This window comes from Leptonychotes weddellii, chromosome 13, assembly GCF_054177405.1.
Source record: "Leptonychotes weddellii isolate Sample4059 chromosome 13, ASM5417740v2, whole genome shotgun sequence".
Lineage (NCBI taxonomy): Eukaryota > Metazoa > Chordata > Mammalia > Carnivora > Phocidae > Leptonychotes > Leptonychotes weddellii.
The window spans coordinates 15,477,222-15,496,520 of record NC_138381.1 but is presented as its reverse complement, the minus strand read 5'-3'; the positions used below and the strand labels follow the sequence as shown (position 1 = coordinate 15,496,520).

The 19,299-nt window shown below is 49.0% G+C and overlaps 1 protein-coding gene across 4 annotated transcripts in view; it reads right to left on the bottom strand.

Annotated features, from left to right (window-relative positions):
* Positions 1-8: 8 nt before the first annotated feature.
* ALPK2 (alpha kinase 2) overlaps positions 9-19,299 on the bottom strand; it is an 82,330-nt gene continuing 63,039 nt past the window's right edge. For all 4 annotated transcript variants that reach the window (XM_081801117.1, XM_081801118.1, XM_081801119.1 and 1 more), the window contains 2 exons: positions 2,812-6,037; positions 9-2,200 (listed from right to left, as the gene is read on the bottom strand). In XM_081801117.1, the coding sequence (XP_081657243.1) occupies positions 2,139-2,200; positions 2,812-6,037 (3,288 nt within the window). In that variant the 3' untranslated portion in view covers positions 9-2,138. The remainder of the gene's footprint in view (positions 2,201-2,811; positions 6,038-19,299) is intronic.

Sequence of the window (19,299 nt, the reverse complement as noted above, 5' to 3'; positions counted from 1 at the left end):
CAGGACCCTGGGATCATGACCTGAGCCGAAGGCAGACGCTTAACAACTGAGCCACCCAGGCGCCCCGAGAAGTGTCTTCTTGAATGGAATGGAAGCAAGCAGGAAACCATTCCCCAGGGGGTTAGCCTGCGCTCTTTGAATATCGCCTTTCTCAATCAGGGATGAGCGCGCTGCAGGCCAGGGAAATGTGTCATTACTCAGGGCAGCCACTGGGTGGCAGCACGGACATTAGAACGGGACAGGGACGGCTGACCCACCCAGGTGGGCAGAATGATTTGGCAGTTAAGGTTACTGCCAAATGTGGAAATGTGGTGTCAGTCTTCTACAAACCAAGTCCCCTAACTCCGCAGCTGTGGTAACCCAAAGCATGACGTAATCCACGACTAAGCCAGAAGTCCTCAATGCTGACGCTTTGTTTGCCCCTTGCCCTCAAGTCCCCCTACTGTGAAGTCGCGAATGGGCTAAAGGTGCCTCTCATCCCTCCTTGATGCCGACAGACACTTGGGCAGGAGAATGCATATTTAAAAGCTTATTTTCTTCCCAGGAAGTGATAATGGGCTGCCCAGGGAACAAGTTCCTCAACTGGGAAGTAGCTGAAGATCCTAACAATATGATGGGAGAGAAAGAAAACATACCAAGTGCTTATTGTTGGCAACACCCGTTTCAGTGCAAATGGCCCTATGGGACTAGCTGTGCTAGGTACCGAGGCCCATGGTCTCAAATTCCTGGTCCAGAGTTTGGACCCAGACTGGCTCCTCATCTGGGACCTAATTCCTCAAGGGCCCTTCCAACACTATGCGGTGGCAGTCTTCATGATGATTTGTGGATACCCAGATGTTCCTAAGGCTGCCAACCCTGTCCACCGCCCATTCTAAGTTCTGAACACAGAAAGTTGGGGGGGATAGAGGGGAGGGTATACAGTGGGCAGCAGAATGAAATGAGGGTCTTGGAAAGCTAGAAACCTGGCTTGGACAAGAAGCCTCAGGGCTTCAGAAAGGTCCCCTATTGGGGCGCCTGGGTGGCTCAGATGGTTAAGCGTCTGCCTTCGGCTCAGGTCATGATCCCAGCGTCCTGGGATCGAGCCCCGCATCGGGCTTCCTGCTCAGCGGGGAGCCTGCTTCTCCCTCTCCCTCTGCCTCTCTCCCTCCTCATGCTCTCTTCCTCTCTCCCTCTCTCCCTCTCTCTCTCTCTCTGTATCTCTGTGTCTCAAATGAATAAATAAAAAAAAAAAATCTTTAAAAAAAAAAAAAAAGGTCCCCTATTTGTGTGGGAGAAAGGGAGGAATGGAGAGGAAGGAGCTACAAGGAAGCCCTGGGAGTGTGGCCAGGTTTTTCTTCTGTGTGTATTCTGGCCAAATGTTGAGGGGAAAGGCTAGAATAGAAAGCTTTGAATGTCCCCAAGAAAGGGTACTCAGTTTTATTTCTTTGAGTCATCTGAGTCACCCCCCCACAAACACATACTAATTCATTCCCCAAGGGGTCTCTGGTGAGAGAGCGACCCCCCCCCCGCAGAACGCTGTGCTCACACCCAGACCCAGACACCAGACACCCAGTGCAAACTCCACCAGCCTGTGCTTACCTGCATGGTCCTTGTTCCTACGGTAACTTGAATAACTACCGATAAGGATTCCGAATAGACATTTCCCTTTGGGCTGAAACCACTTTAGAGATCTTTTAAAATACTACTTCATCCTCTTCAAATATGTGGGTTCTTGGTTTTGGGGTTTTTCTTTTTCGATTTTATTTATTTGAGAGAGAGAGAAGAGCCACAAACTGAGGGAGAGGAAGACAGGGAGGGACAGACTCCCCGCTGAGCAGGGAGACCAACTTGGGACTGGATCCCAGGACCCCAGGATCATGACCTGAGCTGAAGGCAGACACTTAACAGACTGAGCCACCCAGGTGCCCCAACTTTAAATGTTTTAAAACATATATCCTAGAATCCTGGTTGGATGCCCCCAAACTTTCGGAGGGAGTTTTGCATTGAATCCTGTCTGCAGCAGGGGCTGAGGGCCATGTGCTGTGCACGGGAATAATGAGCATCAGTGTGGAAGTCTGAAAACTTGGGCAGGAGGAACAAAGCCCCCACTTTGGGTTAAGGGGGCCCCCAGCGTCGGGCTCCTCCATGTGTAGATGGCATCACCTGGCTGTGGCGTCTTCTCTTCTGACTCGTCCCGCCCATGGGAAGGGAAAGAAGAGCTCTGAAATAAACGAGGCTAAAATTCAGTTCAGGGATGGAGTTTGGGGTTGAGGTGACACCCCCAGCAAAGCAGAGGTGACTGCACTTACAAGGTCCCTGAGCCTCAAGTGGTCTGAAACCTGGAACGGAGCCCCCAGGGCACTTTAGACTCAGACAAAGAGGAGTGTGAGTTGGAAAGAAATTTTATGCTCCCATTTGGAAGAAAACCCAGGATTCAATTAAGCCGTTTTTAATGAAAATCACCAATTAAAGAGGAGACTCCCAGATTGTACCTAAATGTTTATTTCTGTAAATCCTGCTTCGTGTGTGGTCTATTTAATTATACTAATTAGCTACACTGATGAATGCTTCTGTTTATCTTTTAAAATATTTTTTAAAGGATAATTAAACAGAAAGTCATTTTAATCACGCTCCCTCTATTAAACCTACCTCCAGGCAGCCTCTTATAGTGGTTCTCTCTCGAGATCACTTGGGGACCTGTTAGAAACCACTTTCTGCAGCCCGAAACTTGAATCAGAAACTCTGGAGGTAGAGCCTGGCAATCTGCACGCAGAAACTGGACATCTGGTTCGCAAACCCCAACGTTAACGACAGAGAGCGACAGAGCCTCACCTTTCCCTTCTCTTTTGCAAGGCGGCTTTTTTGCGTCTTGTTTCTCCTCTGCACCTGATGCCGATGTTTCAAGTTCAGGAATCCTCTTGAGAAAGGTTGAACTCTTTCTGACATTCTCCTTCTCTTCCAATCGCAGCCTCAGGGTGGCCACCCTGGACAGAATTTTCTTCTTCACCCCCTCAGCTAAATGTCCACTCCCTGAGGTTTCTTGCTTCTTGACCTCCCCAGAGCCACTGGCTGCTGGAGGGGACTTTGGGAAGCTGAGGGTCAGGGCGGCTGTGTGCCTGAGCTTCTCCTCCCTTGGTTTTCCCCCATAGCCCAGATTGGAGCCCTGTTGACATGGGGACTTCAGTGTCTCAGGAGCCTTCTCTGATACACATTCACCTGCAATGGATGCCAAGGTCACGGCTGGGGAGCCCGATGCACCGGCGGGTTTGGTTTCCCCAGTGTGGGGCTCCTCCATTGTAGGTGCCTGGTTTTTGTGGCTTTTTGAAAAGTTTGTGATGTTTCCTTCAGGACATGAAATAAAAGGCAACCGAGTGAGCCCACTGGGAGAGGGTGAATGTTTCCCACACTCACTCTCAACGGCTCCTCTCTCCTTTGAGTCAGAAAATGCGTATCGGTGGTTTCTGGGCTCCACTAAACCCTTCTCAGGGACGTCATGAATTTGACCCGAGGAGTTGTGAATATCAACTCCAACAGATGCATGAGTCACCACTGCAGGGCCATCAGAAAGAGGTAAAGTGGGGAAAACAGATTCTGCTTTGTTGTTTTTACTTCCTTCAGTCTCCCCTGAGCTTCTCATGATGCCCTCTTGTATTTGGCTGATTCCACGTCCGCGTGGAAGTGTTCCCTCACCTTCGTCAGGACTCGGGACTTGCAAGAAGGCAGGCTGGACTTCTGGTCTCTGGCCCATGGGCCCATCATTCCGTTTCCTCTCCTCTCTGATGACAGCTGGCGTGGATGCCGAAGGCCCTGCTGTCTCAGCCCAGGCGCACACCATCACATCTGCTTCATCCGTGGGATCCACAGAGGACTCTACAATTTTAGGACTGGTCAGAAACCATTTAAAGAAGGCAGTGTGATCCGCCTGGATTCGGTTTTTCTCTCGGTTTTGACTCACACTGTTAATATTTTCCCTCTTTCCAGTTTTGCAAGTCTCTGATAGCAAATCTGTGACATATAATTCCTTTTTGTCTAAAGGATCCACAGATGACTCTAGGAGTCTGGGTTGGCTCAAATACTCGGAAGAAAGACTACTCCAATATGCACGGCTGGCTGGTTTTCCATTTTCATGGGTTTCTCTGTTATTAGCAAGGACTGAGCCAGACTCAGCCTGAGGGCTGTGAGCCTTGAGAACGTCCGATACAGCCCAGACCCTGTCAGGAATTATGGGACCAGCTTCCAACTCCTCGTACTCGGAACCTGTCGGTTGTGTTGGTGGCCAGACTTCTGGAATGGAAGCTTCCAGAGGTATAACCTTCAGCTTGCTGTCTGCTTTCCAGAGTCCTGGCCCGCTTCCTCCTGACTCTTCCAGGGGGATATTAGAGAGAGCTGGGGTGTGGCTTGGAGCCTGACCCCTATCTTCCACAGGGGCTTCAGCCACCTTGCACACGCTAGTCCCCAGGCCTGAGCTCTGTCCTCTCTCCTCCCTGGAGTTTGCTGATAAGCGGTCCAAGGACACTGGGTCTATTTCCCCTTGGGCAACAGGTGTCGTGGGCCAACTTTCTCGGAAATCATCTTCAGGAGGAGAACTCTGTTGGGGTAAGCTCTCCTGCTGGATCCTCTGTGTTGTTTCACTTTCCTTGTCTTGGAAATTCTCTTCACGGCTCCTACTGTCTGCTCTGTCCACTGTCAGGCTCTTATTTCCAGAATGGTTATCAGTCTGAAGAGGGGAACTGCAGCAGAAACCCTCTACTTCTGGGAGCTGAGGTACATGGACGTGGACCCCTGGTCCACTGGGACCCTTGCAAAAGGGCTCTTCTAAAGATGTGGTTGTGGAATCATTTAAAATATGACCCAACTGTGCACTGGAAGGAAGCTGGCAAATATTTTCATCCGGTGCCCGAGGTGAACTCTCCTTGGGACCATCTGCATGACTGTTCTCAGCAACTGAAACAGGGAGGTATTTGGCTGGGTGGACTTTGGTGGCCAAGGTAACCGTCGATGTGTCCCCACTCTCCCTGGTCACCTGAAGACACTCAAGATTAGCAGTTAAAGTCATTGGCTTCTCCTGAGGAAACATTACAACCGGACCATTTCTGGCTGGCTTGTCTGCAGTGTCTGGGGCACTGGTACTGGGACACTCGTCACTGCCTTCTGGAAACTGCACTGAAGACGTGTTCTCAGAACACAGAGGCTGTCTTTCCTCAAACCCTCCCGAGTTGCTGGGGCTTGGCCTCTCCCGGCCAGTCTGTACTAAGGAGACCACTGTGGAGGTGACATTCTCCATCTCTGCTAAATTTTCCCCTGTGCCACCTTCCCTGGCTTTTTGTGAAATGTTCCAGGTAAAAGTACTGGTGAAAAGAGGGGGCATGGCAGAGTTTCTTTCCTTGCTGCTCTTGCATGGAGACTGTGGAAGCTCAGAGCCTCGTGTTTGAGAAAGAATGCCTGGCATCTCGTTATCATGAGAACAGGAATCAGATACTTTGCTTTGACTCTCCGCCAGCTCTAAGTCCATGGAGCAAATTTCCTGAGGCAAATATTTATCAGCTGAGGCTCCAACAGGAGAATCCGTCTTTTCACAGGTTCCTTGGTCACGTGCTTCAAGACGCTCCAACACGCTCGCTGCTTCCCTGCCCCTTGGCCCATCGTATAAGGTTTCCAGGGTGGAGCTGGTATTTGTGGGGTCAGGGGAAGCAACAGAGAGAGCCTTGGGCTCCCAGGGGTCAGCACTGCCCTCCTGGGGGAGAAGCACTGACAGCTCCCAGGGGGATGTATTTTCATTACTGGCATCTGGGATGCTCAGCTCATATCCTAGGTCTACCCAGGAACCTCCAAGTGAGTGGTCTTTTCTGTACTGCTTTTCTCCATGCTGTGGGCATCGAGTACAGCTTCCTAGCTCCAGGTGTTGGGCCAATGATGTGTCCTCCTCGTCGACCCCTCCTACATTGGGGAAGGAATTTGTTGTGGTCCCAGCAAATGCAGACTGCTCCCCAGCAGGATCTGAGAACGCTGGCAACTGGCTGAGAAAGTCTCCCTCCCTGACTGTTTCCTGAATTTGCACCTAGGAAGATGAAAGTGATATTAATAGACTTGTTCCTAGGAGAGCCCCCAATTGAGCATTCCTGCGAGCCCAAGAATGTTAATCCTCGATGACTGTCATAATGGACAAGAGGAGTAGCAGGAATGATTGAAATCTAAACACTGGTCCCCAAACCCTCTCTAGCTATTAGAGACTTCCTGGAGAAATGCACATTTAAGCAACTATGTTCCAGGGGACCCTTGGTCAAATTCCCCATTATAAGCAAAAAGCCTTCTGACCGTCATCATTTAATGCTTTCTTGTCTCTCTCTCAGGAAAAAAAGACAGAAATAAATTGAATATAAACTATTCTGATCAAGTGAAGTCACCAGAGCCTGTGTGCATCTCTCCAGAAAGATATATTTCACGTGAAATATACAGTGCTTAAAGTAGTAATGAACGACCTTTGTCCCCAAGATATGGCAGCTTGCTGGTTAATAATGTTACTAAAGAACAGAGAAAGGCCTGTCCTTTGAATCTGCCTCTAATGAAGTAACAGGTTTATGTCTGGTCACCAGTGCTGCCAATTATCTCCCAGGAAGGTTATAAAATCCTAGAATGCCTCTTCCCCTTTAAAACAGATGCCCTGTGGCAAGCAGACCATGTCCACGAGAAGTCGAAGATTCAGGGGAAGAGAGAGAGAGAGAAAGGGGTGGAAGAAGGAAGGAATGGAAGGAGGAAGGAAGGAAGGAAGGAAAGAATGGAAGGAAGCTAGCTAGCTCACTTTGTGAGGAGTAAACCCTGACTGTTTTGTGACGTTGGCTATTGTTTAAGGAAGCAACAAGATCTTGGACTACATTCTTGTCTCTTAAAACTTTTAGCTCATCAATTATTTCAACACACCTCAAAATCATGCCCAGCCAACAAAAAGGGAATTGCTGCTAAATTTTGGCAAGTACCTCTGTCTTTGCTCCCAGGAGTCCCACTTTGGAACAGCCCTCTTCAAATGTGCAGAAACTGATAAATGGGCTTATAGAGGGGAGGAGACAGAGTCTCCCAGTGTATGACAAAGCCAACCTGGAATGATCCTGGGTACGGTGTGGCTCCAAGTCCTGAGGCTCCTTCCCATAAATCACAGGGGAGATCTTGGGTCTTCTTGCCCTGCAGGCAACCCGTTTACGTACTACCAGTGGGGAAAGAAGGACATAGCCTCACCGCCCTCCACACTCCCCCAAGGCTGCCTGCCGCCACCACCGATTCCCTCCTTATCTCCTCCTTAAACGCACCCTGATGTTCATTTAATTCTGATCTTATTGGCATACAAGCGCTAAATGAACAAGAAGAAATTTAGGATAATTTCCCGCGCTATACACTCCAGGAGGGCTGGGACCATGGTCGATTCAACAAATGTTTATTGACGGCCTCCAGGGTACCAGGGAGCGTCCCCGGTGACGCGGACACAGCACCGACAAACTGCCCATCGGGAAGGAGCTCCCTTTCTGTGTCGTCTTCAAGCCTGTAAGAGCAATTAGCACCAGGTGCACCATAAGCGCTTGTTGAAGGAAAGAGTAAATGAATGAACCATGCACGTTCAGGCAGCTCAAGCCAATGTCACCCATTAAACCTCTAAATCTGAAGGGCTTTGGACTTCCATCTGCTCCCGACTTTGGGAAAACTCTATTTTAAAAAAAGACTTTTAACCAGAAGCCAGGGCACTACTGGCTTGCATCCCAGGGTTTCTTAAAAAGAAAAATGTATTTACTTTCTTTCTATAGCCCCCATCACATTAAAATGGAAAAGGGAAAACAAGGAAGCTCACTTCTGGGAAATAAGAAACAAGGGTTTGTTTCTTTTTTTCTTAGTGTCAAGAAGTTTAAGATGTATATGTTCTCACCTCTATACCTGAACCTCTGTAGCACATATAGAGAATGCTCTTTCCATTCGCTTTTTTGGTTCAGTTTTTTCGTAACGAGCTGTAGTACAAAATATACTGAAATATCAAGCATAGAAAGTGTGGGTAGTTTCCTGGTCATGATTTGAGACATGAGGGAAGACTGTCCAGTTAAAAACACCAGGACCCTCTCCTGAGCCTTCTTCCCTGGCCCGAATTTCCACGGCCTATGTCAGTCCTTTATTTTAAGGTCCTGTCATCATTGCATTATCATCAGTGCCAACAGACATTTATGAAGTAGCTGCCTCGTATAGAACTCTCTGCCAGGCACTGGACAATTTTTTCCCAAAGGGCTCCCGTTAAAAAGCCACTATGTTACTTACTGGGATGCTACCCACCCATTATTGCTCATCACCAAACGACAGAGTTATAGGCTGATACCTAGCAGACACTAGTCTCTGGAGAGGGTGCATCACAGGACGAATGAGTTTTGATCAGGGGGAGTTTGGTCATTGGGATATATCAGCATAGCCATGGTAGCATGCCTTGATTTCCAAAACAGTCATGTTCCTGTTAACGTATACTCTCTCCTCCCCTCTCTTGCTCTGAAAATAAAATCCCACTTTAAAACAGCCTAGTGAAGCCTCACATGTGTAAAGAAGTATGGCAGGGGCGCCTGGGTGGCTCAGTTGGTTACGCGACTGCCTTCGGCTCAGGTCATGATCCTGGAGTCCCTGGATCGAGTCCCGCATCGGGCTCCCTGCTGGGCAGGGAGCCTGCTTCTCCCTCTGACCCTCCCCCTCTCATGTGCTCTCTCTCTCTCTCATTCTCTCTGTCTCAAATAAATAAATAAAATCTTTAAAAAAAAATAAAAAAAAAAGAAGTATGGCAAATCCTTGACTGTGTAAATTCATCCACCAGACAAACGTTTACTGAGCATCTACTATGTACCAAGTTCTATTCTAAGCACTGGGGAAGCATCAGTGAGCAGAACAAAGACTGCTGGCCTTTTGGAAATTATGTCCAAGCAACAAACCACACAAACGGTCCGCTGCTGATGTGAAACTCCATCAATTTGATTTGAAACAATGGGCTTTTCTCAAAGTGGAGCCTTTAACAGCCTAGTGCATACTTGTCAAGGCTGAGACTCGGTTCCAAGGGCTGGCTCCTTGGGTCTCATTCAGAGACTGACTTAGAGAGAGAGAGGGAAACCACAGACTCACACCTTTCAAATGAGTCAGACCTTTCTTTTAGGAGGAGATCGCTCAGTGAAGTCATTGTGAAAGAACCCCAGCAAGTGATTCTCCTGCTGCTCGGCTAGTCTCATTATGGAGTGTGTGCTGAGACTCAGGAGGCTCTGTTGGTCAGAAGACTGTTCTCATTCAGGTGAAAGAAGGGGAGGGTCTGGGGCTCCAGGAGGAAGCCCAGTGCGGTGTGTGAAGTGTGGACTCCGAGGACGGGGCACCTGAGTTCAGCTCAGTACAGAATTGTATATAATATGACCCCAAGTAACCTCTCTGGCCTCTCTGACCCTCCGTCTTCTCCTCCGGGGCTAACCACACATTTGTCGGCACCATCCTGTCAAATCCCTGGCATGCTGACATTAGCTTCCCTTGCTCTCTGTGAAAAGAAAATAGTGGCTAGGACCAAAAGAAAACTGAGCCACGTTGATGAGCAGAGAGGTGAGCCCTGGGCTTTACACGGGCTTTCTCATTTGATTGGTCAAGTAAATCTGAAAGACTGATACTATCCTCTCTTCTTCACGGATGAGGTGAATAGCCTGGGTCCAATCAGGAGACAGCAACCACACAGTACAAGTAAGGGAAGTTGAATATCAACAATTGTTAGTTGCATAGAAGAGTAACTGGGAGACCCCACTGCGCTCTAAGGGGAGGGAGAGCACCAAGGCAGGTCAGCTTGCAAGGTGCTCAGACCTAGCTGGAGAAGGTGTAAACAGGCCGCCAGATGGCAGAGAAGTTCGCTGGGTTAGCCAGGCCAGAGTTGGTCTGGAACTGCTGGGTGAGCAACAGACCACCCTTCCACACGCAGGCGGGGAGAGGAGGTCAGCACCCAGCGCAGGGGCACGAAGTGGGGGCAGAGGCTGGGGCCTTCACAGTGGGTGGGCGACATGTGGCGGGAGTAGGGACAGGGAATGACAGCCCTGTGTATTTGGGGCCACGGGAGGCCGGATGTTGGTATAGAGAGGGGGCCACACAGAGCTCTGGTTCCCGAGTAGAGAGGGCTGCAAGATCATCCCCAGGCCAAGGCTACAAGGTTGCAGATAGGCCATGTTCTGAGCCCCTTGGCTGCTGCCAGCTCTGAGGGGTGAACACACACCCACACACACACCCCATGCTGAAAATGCCAAGGGTCGTCCTTCTCCTGCAGTGTCCTTCCAGCACCCTCTGCTGAGAAGGCTTCACACTGGGCTTACTTGAACAGAGAAATGGTTAATGAAATTCTGTGCTCAGTAAGCATCCTGGGAAGGGTGCATGAGGAGCCGAGGGGCAGTCAATTGAGAATTGACACATGAGGTCGCTGATGTTCAGGGGCTAGAAATCTCCCCAAGGTCCCACCGTGAATGGCAGAACCAGGATTTAATGCCAAGTCTGTCTGGCTATAAAGCCCTTTCCAACTCGAGTTTTCTAACAAGAGAAGATAAGGCAAACACCACCAAGAGGCTGGGAACCCCCCCTTAATTTGAAAGCTAGCACTTCTGGGCTCCTGAGACACTTTGGGTGGAAGACTGTAATGGTCCTTGTTATGCAACGTGACCCCTTGTTTATCTGTCAGCTTCCTCACAAGCTCTAAGAGCAGGGACTCTGTTACTCATTTCTGAATTTCCAGAACCTTAGCCCACAGTAGGGGCTCCGTTAACTTTGCTGCATGAATAAACATATGAATGAATGCAAGGAAAGGAAACGGTGAACCAAATTTAGTAACACTTCCAAACCTGTTTTTGAAAGCGGTACTGGCCTTGAAAACCGACCCTCCGCTTGTACGGCATTTTCCAACCCCCTCTCTATCAACATGCCTCCCATTCTACTAACGCATTGTTTCCTTCGCTGGTCTTTTCAAACCTTTGGCCTCCTGAGGAGGATCCCTTAGGAAAGGTGTGTCGCCTCTTCGTCCACCCCGTGGTGTTCAGAGTTACACTCCTCTTCATGAACGAGTCCTCAGTGCCTATAAAGTGCATGGGACTAATTTAGTCACTAACAATAGAAGTTGGGAAGAGATAAGATCCCTCTTCTCAAATAGCTTATAATCCAGCTGAAGAGACAAGATGTACACGGAAAAGATAAATAACAATTCTTGACGAGTTGAGCCAACGGCCAAATGGATGGATTTTAGCTATCGGTGCTGCTCCAGGAGAGGAAATAAGGTCACCACCTAATTCTCTTCTACTCCACGGATACAATCCCTGCCGTGCCAAGACCAGACGTTGCATTCTTTTTTTTTTTTTTCCCAGAGAGAGAGTGAGGAGGGGCAGAGGGAGAGGGAGAGAAAGAATCTCAAGCAGACTCTCCGCTGATCATGGAGCCTGACGTGGGGCTCGATCTCATGAGCCATGAGATCATAACCTGAGCCGAAATCAAGTCGGACACTTAACCACCTGAGCCACCCAGATGTCCCCAGATGTTGTACCTTTATATTACTTGTATTAACTCTCAGATAGTTCTTGGACATTCTCTGCAGTCTCAGGAAATCTCCTTTACTGAGCGAAGTGTGGCAGATGTGGTAGGCACTGTGGTTGACTAACTCAACAGCATCCCCAATCCCCTTCTCCCTTGCTACCTTTAGCCAAAAAAGCTGGAAAACCACTTAATTCGCTAGATGCATAGCTAGATGGGGCCAAGGGGTTAGTTCTTGCTAATGAGACACAAGGGGCGTTCTGCTAAGGGACTTCTGAGGAGGCTTTGCTTTCCTTATAGAAGGCACAGATAGGGCAGGTACCTTGCCTACCCCCATCCTTCTTCCTGTCATGAAGATGTGATGCCTGGTGTCGAGCTATCATCTTCCCGTCAAGAGGCAACCATCACAAAAATGAAAGTCAACACGCTGTGGTTAGTGAAGCAGAACGAGAGAAAAGACTTGGGAGCTTGCAGGCATCCTTGGGCCACTGGAACAACACTGAGACCTTCTACCCAGACTTCTGGTGAAGTGAGCGGCAAGGATCCTTATGTAGTAGTAGTAATTGGCTATTCTGTTCACTGCAGCTAAAAGCTCTCTTATGGACACAAGAGGAAAATACACTGCTGGGGGATGAAGGAAAAGGAAAAGGCACATGAGGTTGGTCCTGGAGACCTTCTGGAGGCATCTGGGTGGCTTTGGGTAGATATTAGTCTGACGGCTAATGTCACAAAGGGCAAGGGGTGTGGCTCCTGGAAAGGGGACTCCAGGGGCTGGTCTAAATGCCAAGGGATCAAAAAGGCCTGAGGCAAGGTGAACTTGAAGTTAAGGGAAGGGGGGGAGAACAGGGAAATGTGAGAAGATGGGTCATCAAAGGAGAGGCCAAGGTTCTAAGGGCCAAATACAACAACCCAGAGCTAGGAGGGTCGAGCCACTTAGATCCTTGCTTCAGCTGGGAACACTGCCAGAGGCTGATGTGTACTCTGGTGGGGATAATTTTCTGTCTCTAATTCCTGTTTCTTTTTAAATGTTCTTTGAATGCTCTTTCTTCCTTATCTAGACTAGACATAAATAGCACCGTGTTCTTCGCCAGTTGTCTACGCATCATCCATCTCCCCCGCCTCGTCGTTCCAGGAACCTTCCCCGGGACCCTCCCCTCTCCCGGCCATCCTGGGCGGCTGCAGCCTCGCCCACGGCTCACCTTTCCTCGGTATCTGCCGAGCCCTCACTACGGGCATAGCGTCATTCAGTCGTTCGGTCATTCGATAGATCAAATCCATACCACCTGGGGTGGCAACACTGAAATAGCCTGGCGCCCAGCCAAAACAAGCTTACAGGCAAACTAGAATATTTCAGGAACCTGAATTTATTTTTAGGAGTTGCCAGGTTGCCCAGAAAGGAGCTTCACTTCACGTCTTTGAACGGTAAAATAACACAGAAGAACGTGGAGGACACTCGTCTAAAATCCTCACCCTGAAACCTGATCCTGAACACCCCTGTCATTTGACCTGCTTCTCTTCATGCCGTTCCCTCCCAGGAGACCAGAAATCTGCAGCCCGCTGGCGTTCCAATCCCGTCCTGACTTCTTGGAAAGGTGGTAGAGTTTGTAAAATGCCACTTGGATCTTTTTATTGGGAGGGGACTGGGTTTCCGTAACAAATGTCCTTTCCTAGGGCCGAGGGGCTCTTGTACATTCAGTGGATCTTTGTCTGGAAACATGGTGTGAGCGAAGGACCATCAGCGTGTGAGCCAGGAGATCTACCTGTATCTTGTGCCTCTCAGATGATGGGAGGCAGGTGCTATTACTACTACCAATCACTAAGCCCTGTGTGGCCCTTAACACGGGGCAGATACTATGCTAAGTGCTTTATGTATGTTAACATAGTTAACATCTGTAGAATGCCATAGAAAAGTACACCTCTGGGACTTGGGGTTGTGTAAGTAAGGTTAAGGACAAATATACCAGCTATCCCAACACACGAGAAGACCTCTACAGTATTCAACTGCCAAGTACAACAAGTCAGAAAAGCAGCCTTCCTCTTTCCCCAGGTGTATCTGGAAATTCTCGGGGAGATATGCAAACATAAGGAAAACAGAGTTGGGAAGGCCCATGATTTTTCTTGAATTCCTTTTCTGAATAGTCTCTCGGTTTTTTGCTGTCTTGGGGAGATGGGGATTGGATGAGGAGGTTAAAGGAAAGTGGAATCGGTGAGAAATGGAGGAGTGAGCCTTAGAAAACCTGGCTCTGGTCCTGGATCTGCTGCGCCATGGAAAGTGGCTTTGGAGAAGTCACTGGGTCCCTCGGAGGCAGCGTTTTCCACAGTAAAGTGAGAGGCTGGACGGCATCTCTTGGCCCGGATGGCCCTGGTGTTCTATGTCCTGCTGCCTTGTAAACAACACAAACACTGAAATGAGGCTTAAACCTCACCTTCTCCTTGGAACCGGATTTCCCCTGGACTCGTAAGGCTTCCAGATCTAATCCTCTCTGTGAACTATGAGAGCTATTAGAGGAGAAGACACAGCCTGGCGTCATACCCACGTACCTGATCCAGAACGAGCCTGTGCGGACCCCAGAGAGGACCAGCGAGGAGACGGTGGGCTGGTCACTGTGGGGCCTGATGTCCTGATTCCCTGATTCTCGTCCTTTCTCCCGCACTGCAGCTCCTCCCTCCTGGGTGCAGTGAGCACTCTGTGTTCCCAGTAGGCTGCGCTGCTCCGACATAGGGCCCCTCAAGCCCACCTGCCAAGTTCTGGAGGCTCACAGACCTAGTCCAGGCCGATGAAAATCCTCACAGCCACAGAGCAGAAGGGCAGGGACGATCAGCCCCCAACCCTGCTAATGCTTTCTGGGGTTGAGAAAAGTTACGGCTTCTTCTTCTTCCCCCAGATCTTGTTTTACCTACACAGTTTTGTGTATCATTGCAGGGGCTACCAGACCCCCTTGAGGCCACCGATCTCCTCTTCGGGGCCCACGGGGGCCACGGACTGAATTCCTGCTATTGGTCGTGCGCTGGGGGTGAGTTGTGTGGTACCGTTTACTTCCCACAGCCTGAAACTTCTATGTAGATTTCAGATGGGATAACGTGGGGTGCGGGGTGGGGGGAGAGAACTAACCCTTAGTCAGGTTCTAGGAGAGCATTTTCAAATCAATCTCTCTCTTTACAGTTTCTAGAATTTGTGAGCAAAATCAAAACCAACATAGTAGCAATTACTGTACCGCACTGACAATAATACATTGTACAAAGCAAGTTCTTATAAACTTTAGAAACAGGAAATACCTGTCATGGTTACAACATTACTACCCTGCCTATGCAGTCTCATGGTGCACAGCCATGATGGGCACGTGGGAAATCTGAATTTAAATGTAAATACAGGCAGGTCACTTATCTTGGATGGTCATTACCAAAAATGAGGAGAAAATGCAAGCCTGGGGGCTTGAAGGTCCTCTGTCTCTTACAGTAAGCAGCAGGATAGCTCCGTGCCCAGCTTTGGCTTCTGGTTAGAAAATGTCTCCCCAGAGAGTTCAGTTCTAGAAGGGTACAGATACCCAGAAAGCAACACAGCTACCCGATTCGATTCGGAGACAGCTGTGTTCGGCAGAAGCAAAATGTCCTAGGTAGTCTTACTCAGCCTGGTGTGAGGCACACATAGCAGGTGCTCAGAAAATAGGCCAAATCAGTGACATCTATCCAATTTGTTCTTGGGCCAATGTCTCTTTGCCAACCCAGGCAGGAAGGTTTTGCCTCTTTGGAGTATGGTTCTCTTCTCATTCTCTGTTGAGATGTTGATCTGCCACCTGAAAAGTTGCCCGAGGGTCCTGTGCTTTGGTTAATATGTATTTTCTACTAAAATATAAGTCTTCTTCATCTCTAATAATTTGTTGCTTGGTTGGGCTCGGTCTTCTTTAGATCTAAACTGAGCCATCTGTTCTTTTTTGAGTAGAGAGAGAGAAGCACCTCTTGTTTCTACCATGAGCAACTGAGGTTCTAAACAGACTCTCCAGAAGACATCAGCATACGTGCACCCGTGGGCACCAAGCACTGGAGGTGAAGGTGACCACGGACACAGCGTTGAACAGTTGCAATGTGCAGTTGAAGGGTTAAGTTGAAAACACCTGCCCTGTAAAGATGTACGGAACCAAAGGCTGGGTGGAGAGCAAGGAGGAATATGATGATTAGACCAGAAATTCAGGGAGCCATCAAAACCCACTCTCCCATTGTAGATGTGGAGGAAACAGAATGATTCAGAAAGAAGTTTCGGGAGGCTGAAGTTGTTAGGGAGATGCTAGGAGACCCAAGAAAGAAAGACAATGTCTGGGATTCAATGCAGTGATTTGAGCTGGGAGAGCAAAAAATATGCTGAGCTGATATTTGCACTGATGGTGGTTTGAAATTCATATATTTCTTCCCTGATGCATGAGTAAATACAAGTCCTGTATTTTTTTTTTTTTTTCCTGTAACTAATCTTGTCTTCCTCTTGAGCTCTCAATCACATGTAGGAATTTGAGGACTGTGTGGGGAGTAACAGTTTTCTCTCTGCCTAGGCCCCACCTCTGATCCAATAACTTGAACATTCCTTTAGGGAATGCCCCGGCCCTTAGTTCTGCCTGGTTCTGCTCCTGCCCCTGTAGGAGATGGTGTCCGACTTGTCCATACGGGTACATGGGTGGTGGCTACTCCGCATGTCCCAAAATGGAAGCAGGGGCAAGATCTGTTCTCGCAGTTTCCCTTAGCTGGTGCCAACACAATCCTGATGCCGGAAGATGTAAAGTCTGGGTGGATGTGCCCCCTGGGCCCTGACTCTGTCAGCCTTTTGTCCCAGCATCTCCGAGGGCACTTTCCAAGGGCTGCGTACCCTTGTCCGAACCCTCACGCGGTCCCACTGAGTGTGCAGACATACGGCTCCCTGATCTAAGAAGAAAGGAATTTAGAAAACTCCTCTCTCAACAAAATCCAACTAAAAATTATTGTCCTGCCTCAACAGAAATAAGAACAGACTCCTTTTTCTTTCCATCTGTTTGCTTTCCTCATCACGGCCCTTACCACCATCTTCACTTCACCCTTGAGGCAACCCTAGTCCCCTGAGCTACTTTGGAAGGGGTCCTGGAGGCAGAGGAAAAACAGAATTTTTTCTTTCTGACATATCTCTGGACACACCATTGGTGACCGTATCAGTTTCCTAGAGCTCTGGAAACAAATGACCACCAACCGGGTGACTTAGAACAACACGCATTATTCTCTCAGATCTGGAGGCCAGAAGCTTGAAATCAAGGTGTCCCCAGGGCCATGCTCCCTCTGAAGCCTCTAGGGAAGAATGCTTCCTGTCTTTTGACCTCCTCTTAACTAATTACATCTGCAAAAACCCCAGTTCCAAATAAGGTCACATTCTGAGGTTCCAGGTGGACATAAATTTGGGAGGACAATTTTCAACCCACTACAGCAACCCATTCCTTTCCCGGCCTGTCCTATTGGCCTTCCCTCCCCACAGTCTCCAGTTAGCTCAGCAGTGACGCTTTGTCCCTTGACGGGGAGTGTGGACTTGAGGTTTAGAAGGATGTTCTAGCCGCAGGATCATTCTAGGGAGGCTGGCTGTCTTCTGGAAGTTCCGCTTGCTTCTGTGGTAAGCAGTCTGTCAGGATGGTGGAATTCAGTACAACCAAGGGTTTATCTCTCTCGTCGCTGCCCAGCTTCTGGACCCTATAATCAGTGACAGCTACTTCAGAATGTCCTTACAGGGACCAGGCCAGGCCTGAGCTGGACATTCTTCCAGCTGCTAATGTATTTGTTGTCAGAGTTAGGCCCTGAGCTAGACATGTACGTGATGAAGGAGTAAGCGGTTCTCATGATGGTTATTTTCCCACCCAACACCATCAGTTTGATGGTAAATGTGAAAGCACTTGTTTTTAAACCATCACTTAAAAAACAAAAAGGGCCCAAAATCTCAAGGCAGTATCAAAATACCTGTGCTGACTCAGAAAGATCATTTTTCAAGCATCAGCAGAAAGGGGAACTTACAGAATTTGCAATTTTACCACCAGCCCGCCCCCACCCCCTCCCCAGCTCGGCAAATGCGGTGGAGGCAGCAGACTGGAGGGGGTGGGGGGATATGATTGTTCATGTTTGTCTTGCCTCTTTAATGAGATTTAATTCAACACTGTGTTTGTCCTGGGCACTCACGGATGAATCAGACCCAGAGTCTGTTTCCACGCAGCTCACACAGTAGCAGCCCAGCTGATCAAACAGCTGTACTATAAGGTGAATGCTAGCAGAGAGGTAGGAATAAAACGTTATGGGAGAAATCAATTCTCCTTCAGGGAGAGAGGAAGGACAAGCATATCAGGGAAAGATCCAGATTCCATTTATGCGCTGCCTATGCATTCCATTTCTTAATTCTTTCATTCCTTTATTCAGCGAACAACTTACAGAAAGCCCTCCGTGTGCCAGACCTCATCATAGCTGCTGGGAAAAGGACAACAGCCAGCAAAGACTGTCTTCTTGGAATTTACTTTGCACGTAAGGAAGCAGAGAAGGTTAAGGAGGTCAGCAAATGTGCTGTCGGGAGAGCAGATCAAGGAAAGAGCATGAATAAGACACTGGGGCCGGGAAGACCCCGGTTATCTGGAATGACTAGCATATGGGGTTCATGGAAAGGGCAGGAGAGGAGGGAGACCACAGCAAGAGCCCACCGCCTGGCTATGGAGATCCATACATGTCGTGCAAAGCATTCAGATTTAGTCCTGTAGAGAGAGGGTCCCCCAAGGTTTGGCCGGGGCTGGGAAGGTGTTGTCGTTTTAAACGAAGGGGATGATATTCCCAGATTTAGGTTTCAGGAAGATTGTTGCTGTAGTCCGTGGGGAGTGTCTTAGAAGAGAATGTTGTGCACATTCCCAGAGGATGGGAAGGCTACAGCTGGAGCTTGAAGAACCTTCTCCATCTCACCAGTGATGTCGAATGCCCAGTTTGGAGAAAGATATCTGATCCCCTTGCCCTGGGGAACTGGTCTGATAATGACCCCATATTGGTATATGGTTCTGACTATGAAGGCCGTGGGCTTGTGTTTTTTCAAACTGTTCATCACTTTGAGTAGGTCAGACACACACAGTACAACATTCACAAGGTACATGGGGAAAGGGCAAGAGCGACCAGTAAGCGTCCTTCCTACCCCCACCACCCACTCAGGCCCCTTCACCAGAGGCCACCACAGTTACCAGAGGTTATTTTCGTTCTCAAGACAGTTAAGGAACTCAGACCTAAAATGGAATTAGGAGGGTATGTAATGTGGTTAGGGCTGAGGGCCTGGGGTCAGGCAGACTCTGTTTAAAGCCAGGCTGCACCCCACCCCCATCCCCCGCCCTGACCCAGAGCCCGGACAGCCACAGGATTTCTCTTGTTGGGTCGTTGAGATAATTCAATAAGCTGACCCACTGAAGTCTTAGCACAGTGCCTGGCACATATTCAAACTCAATCGACATCAGCTATTATTAGCTATTGGCCAGTTGAGTGTGATGGAGGAGGGTAGAAAGGCAGGACACATTGAGCACTTTCTGGGGGAAGTCTTGGTCACTCAAAGTGTGGTCACTGGAAATCCCTGGGAACTTACTGGAAATGCAGAATCCCAGGCCCCTGCCCAGACCTGCTGATTCAGAAGCTGCTTTCCAACAACATCTCAGGTGACCTGCACGCATGTGAGAGCACAAGGAGCGCTATCCTGTTTGAGCCCCAAATCCTCGAGGGAATGGGCCGTAGATTCCCTGCCTCTGGGCAGATGCTGCTGCTGAATCTTGA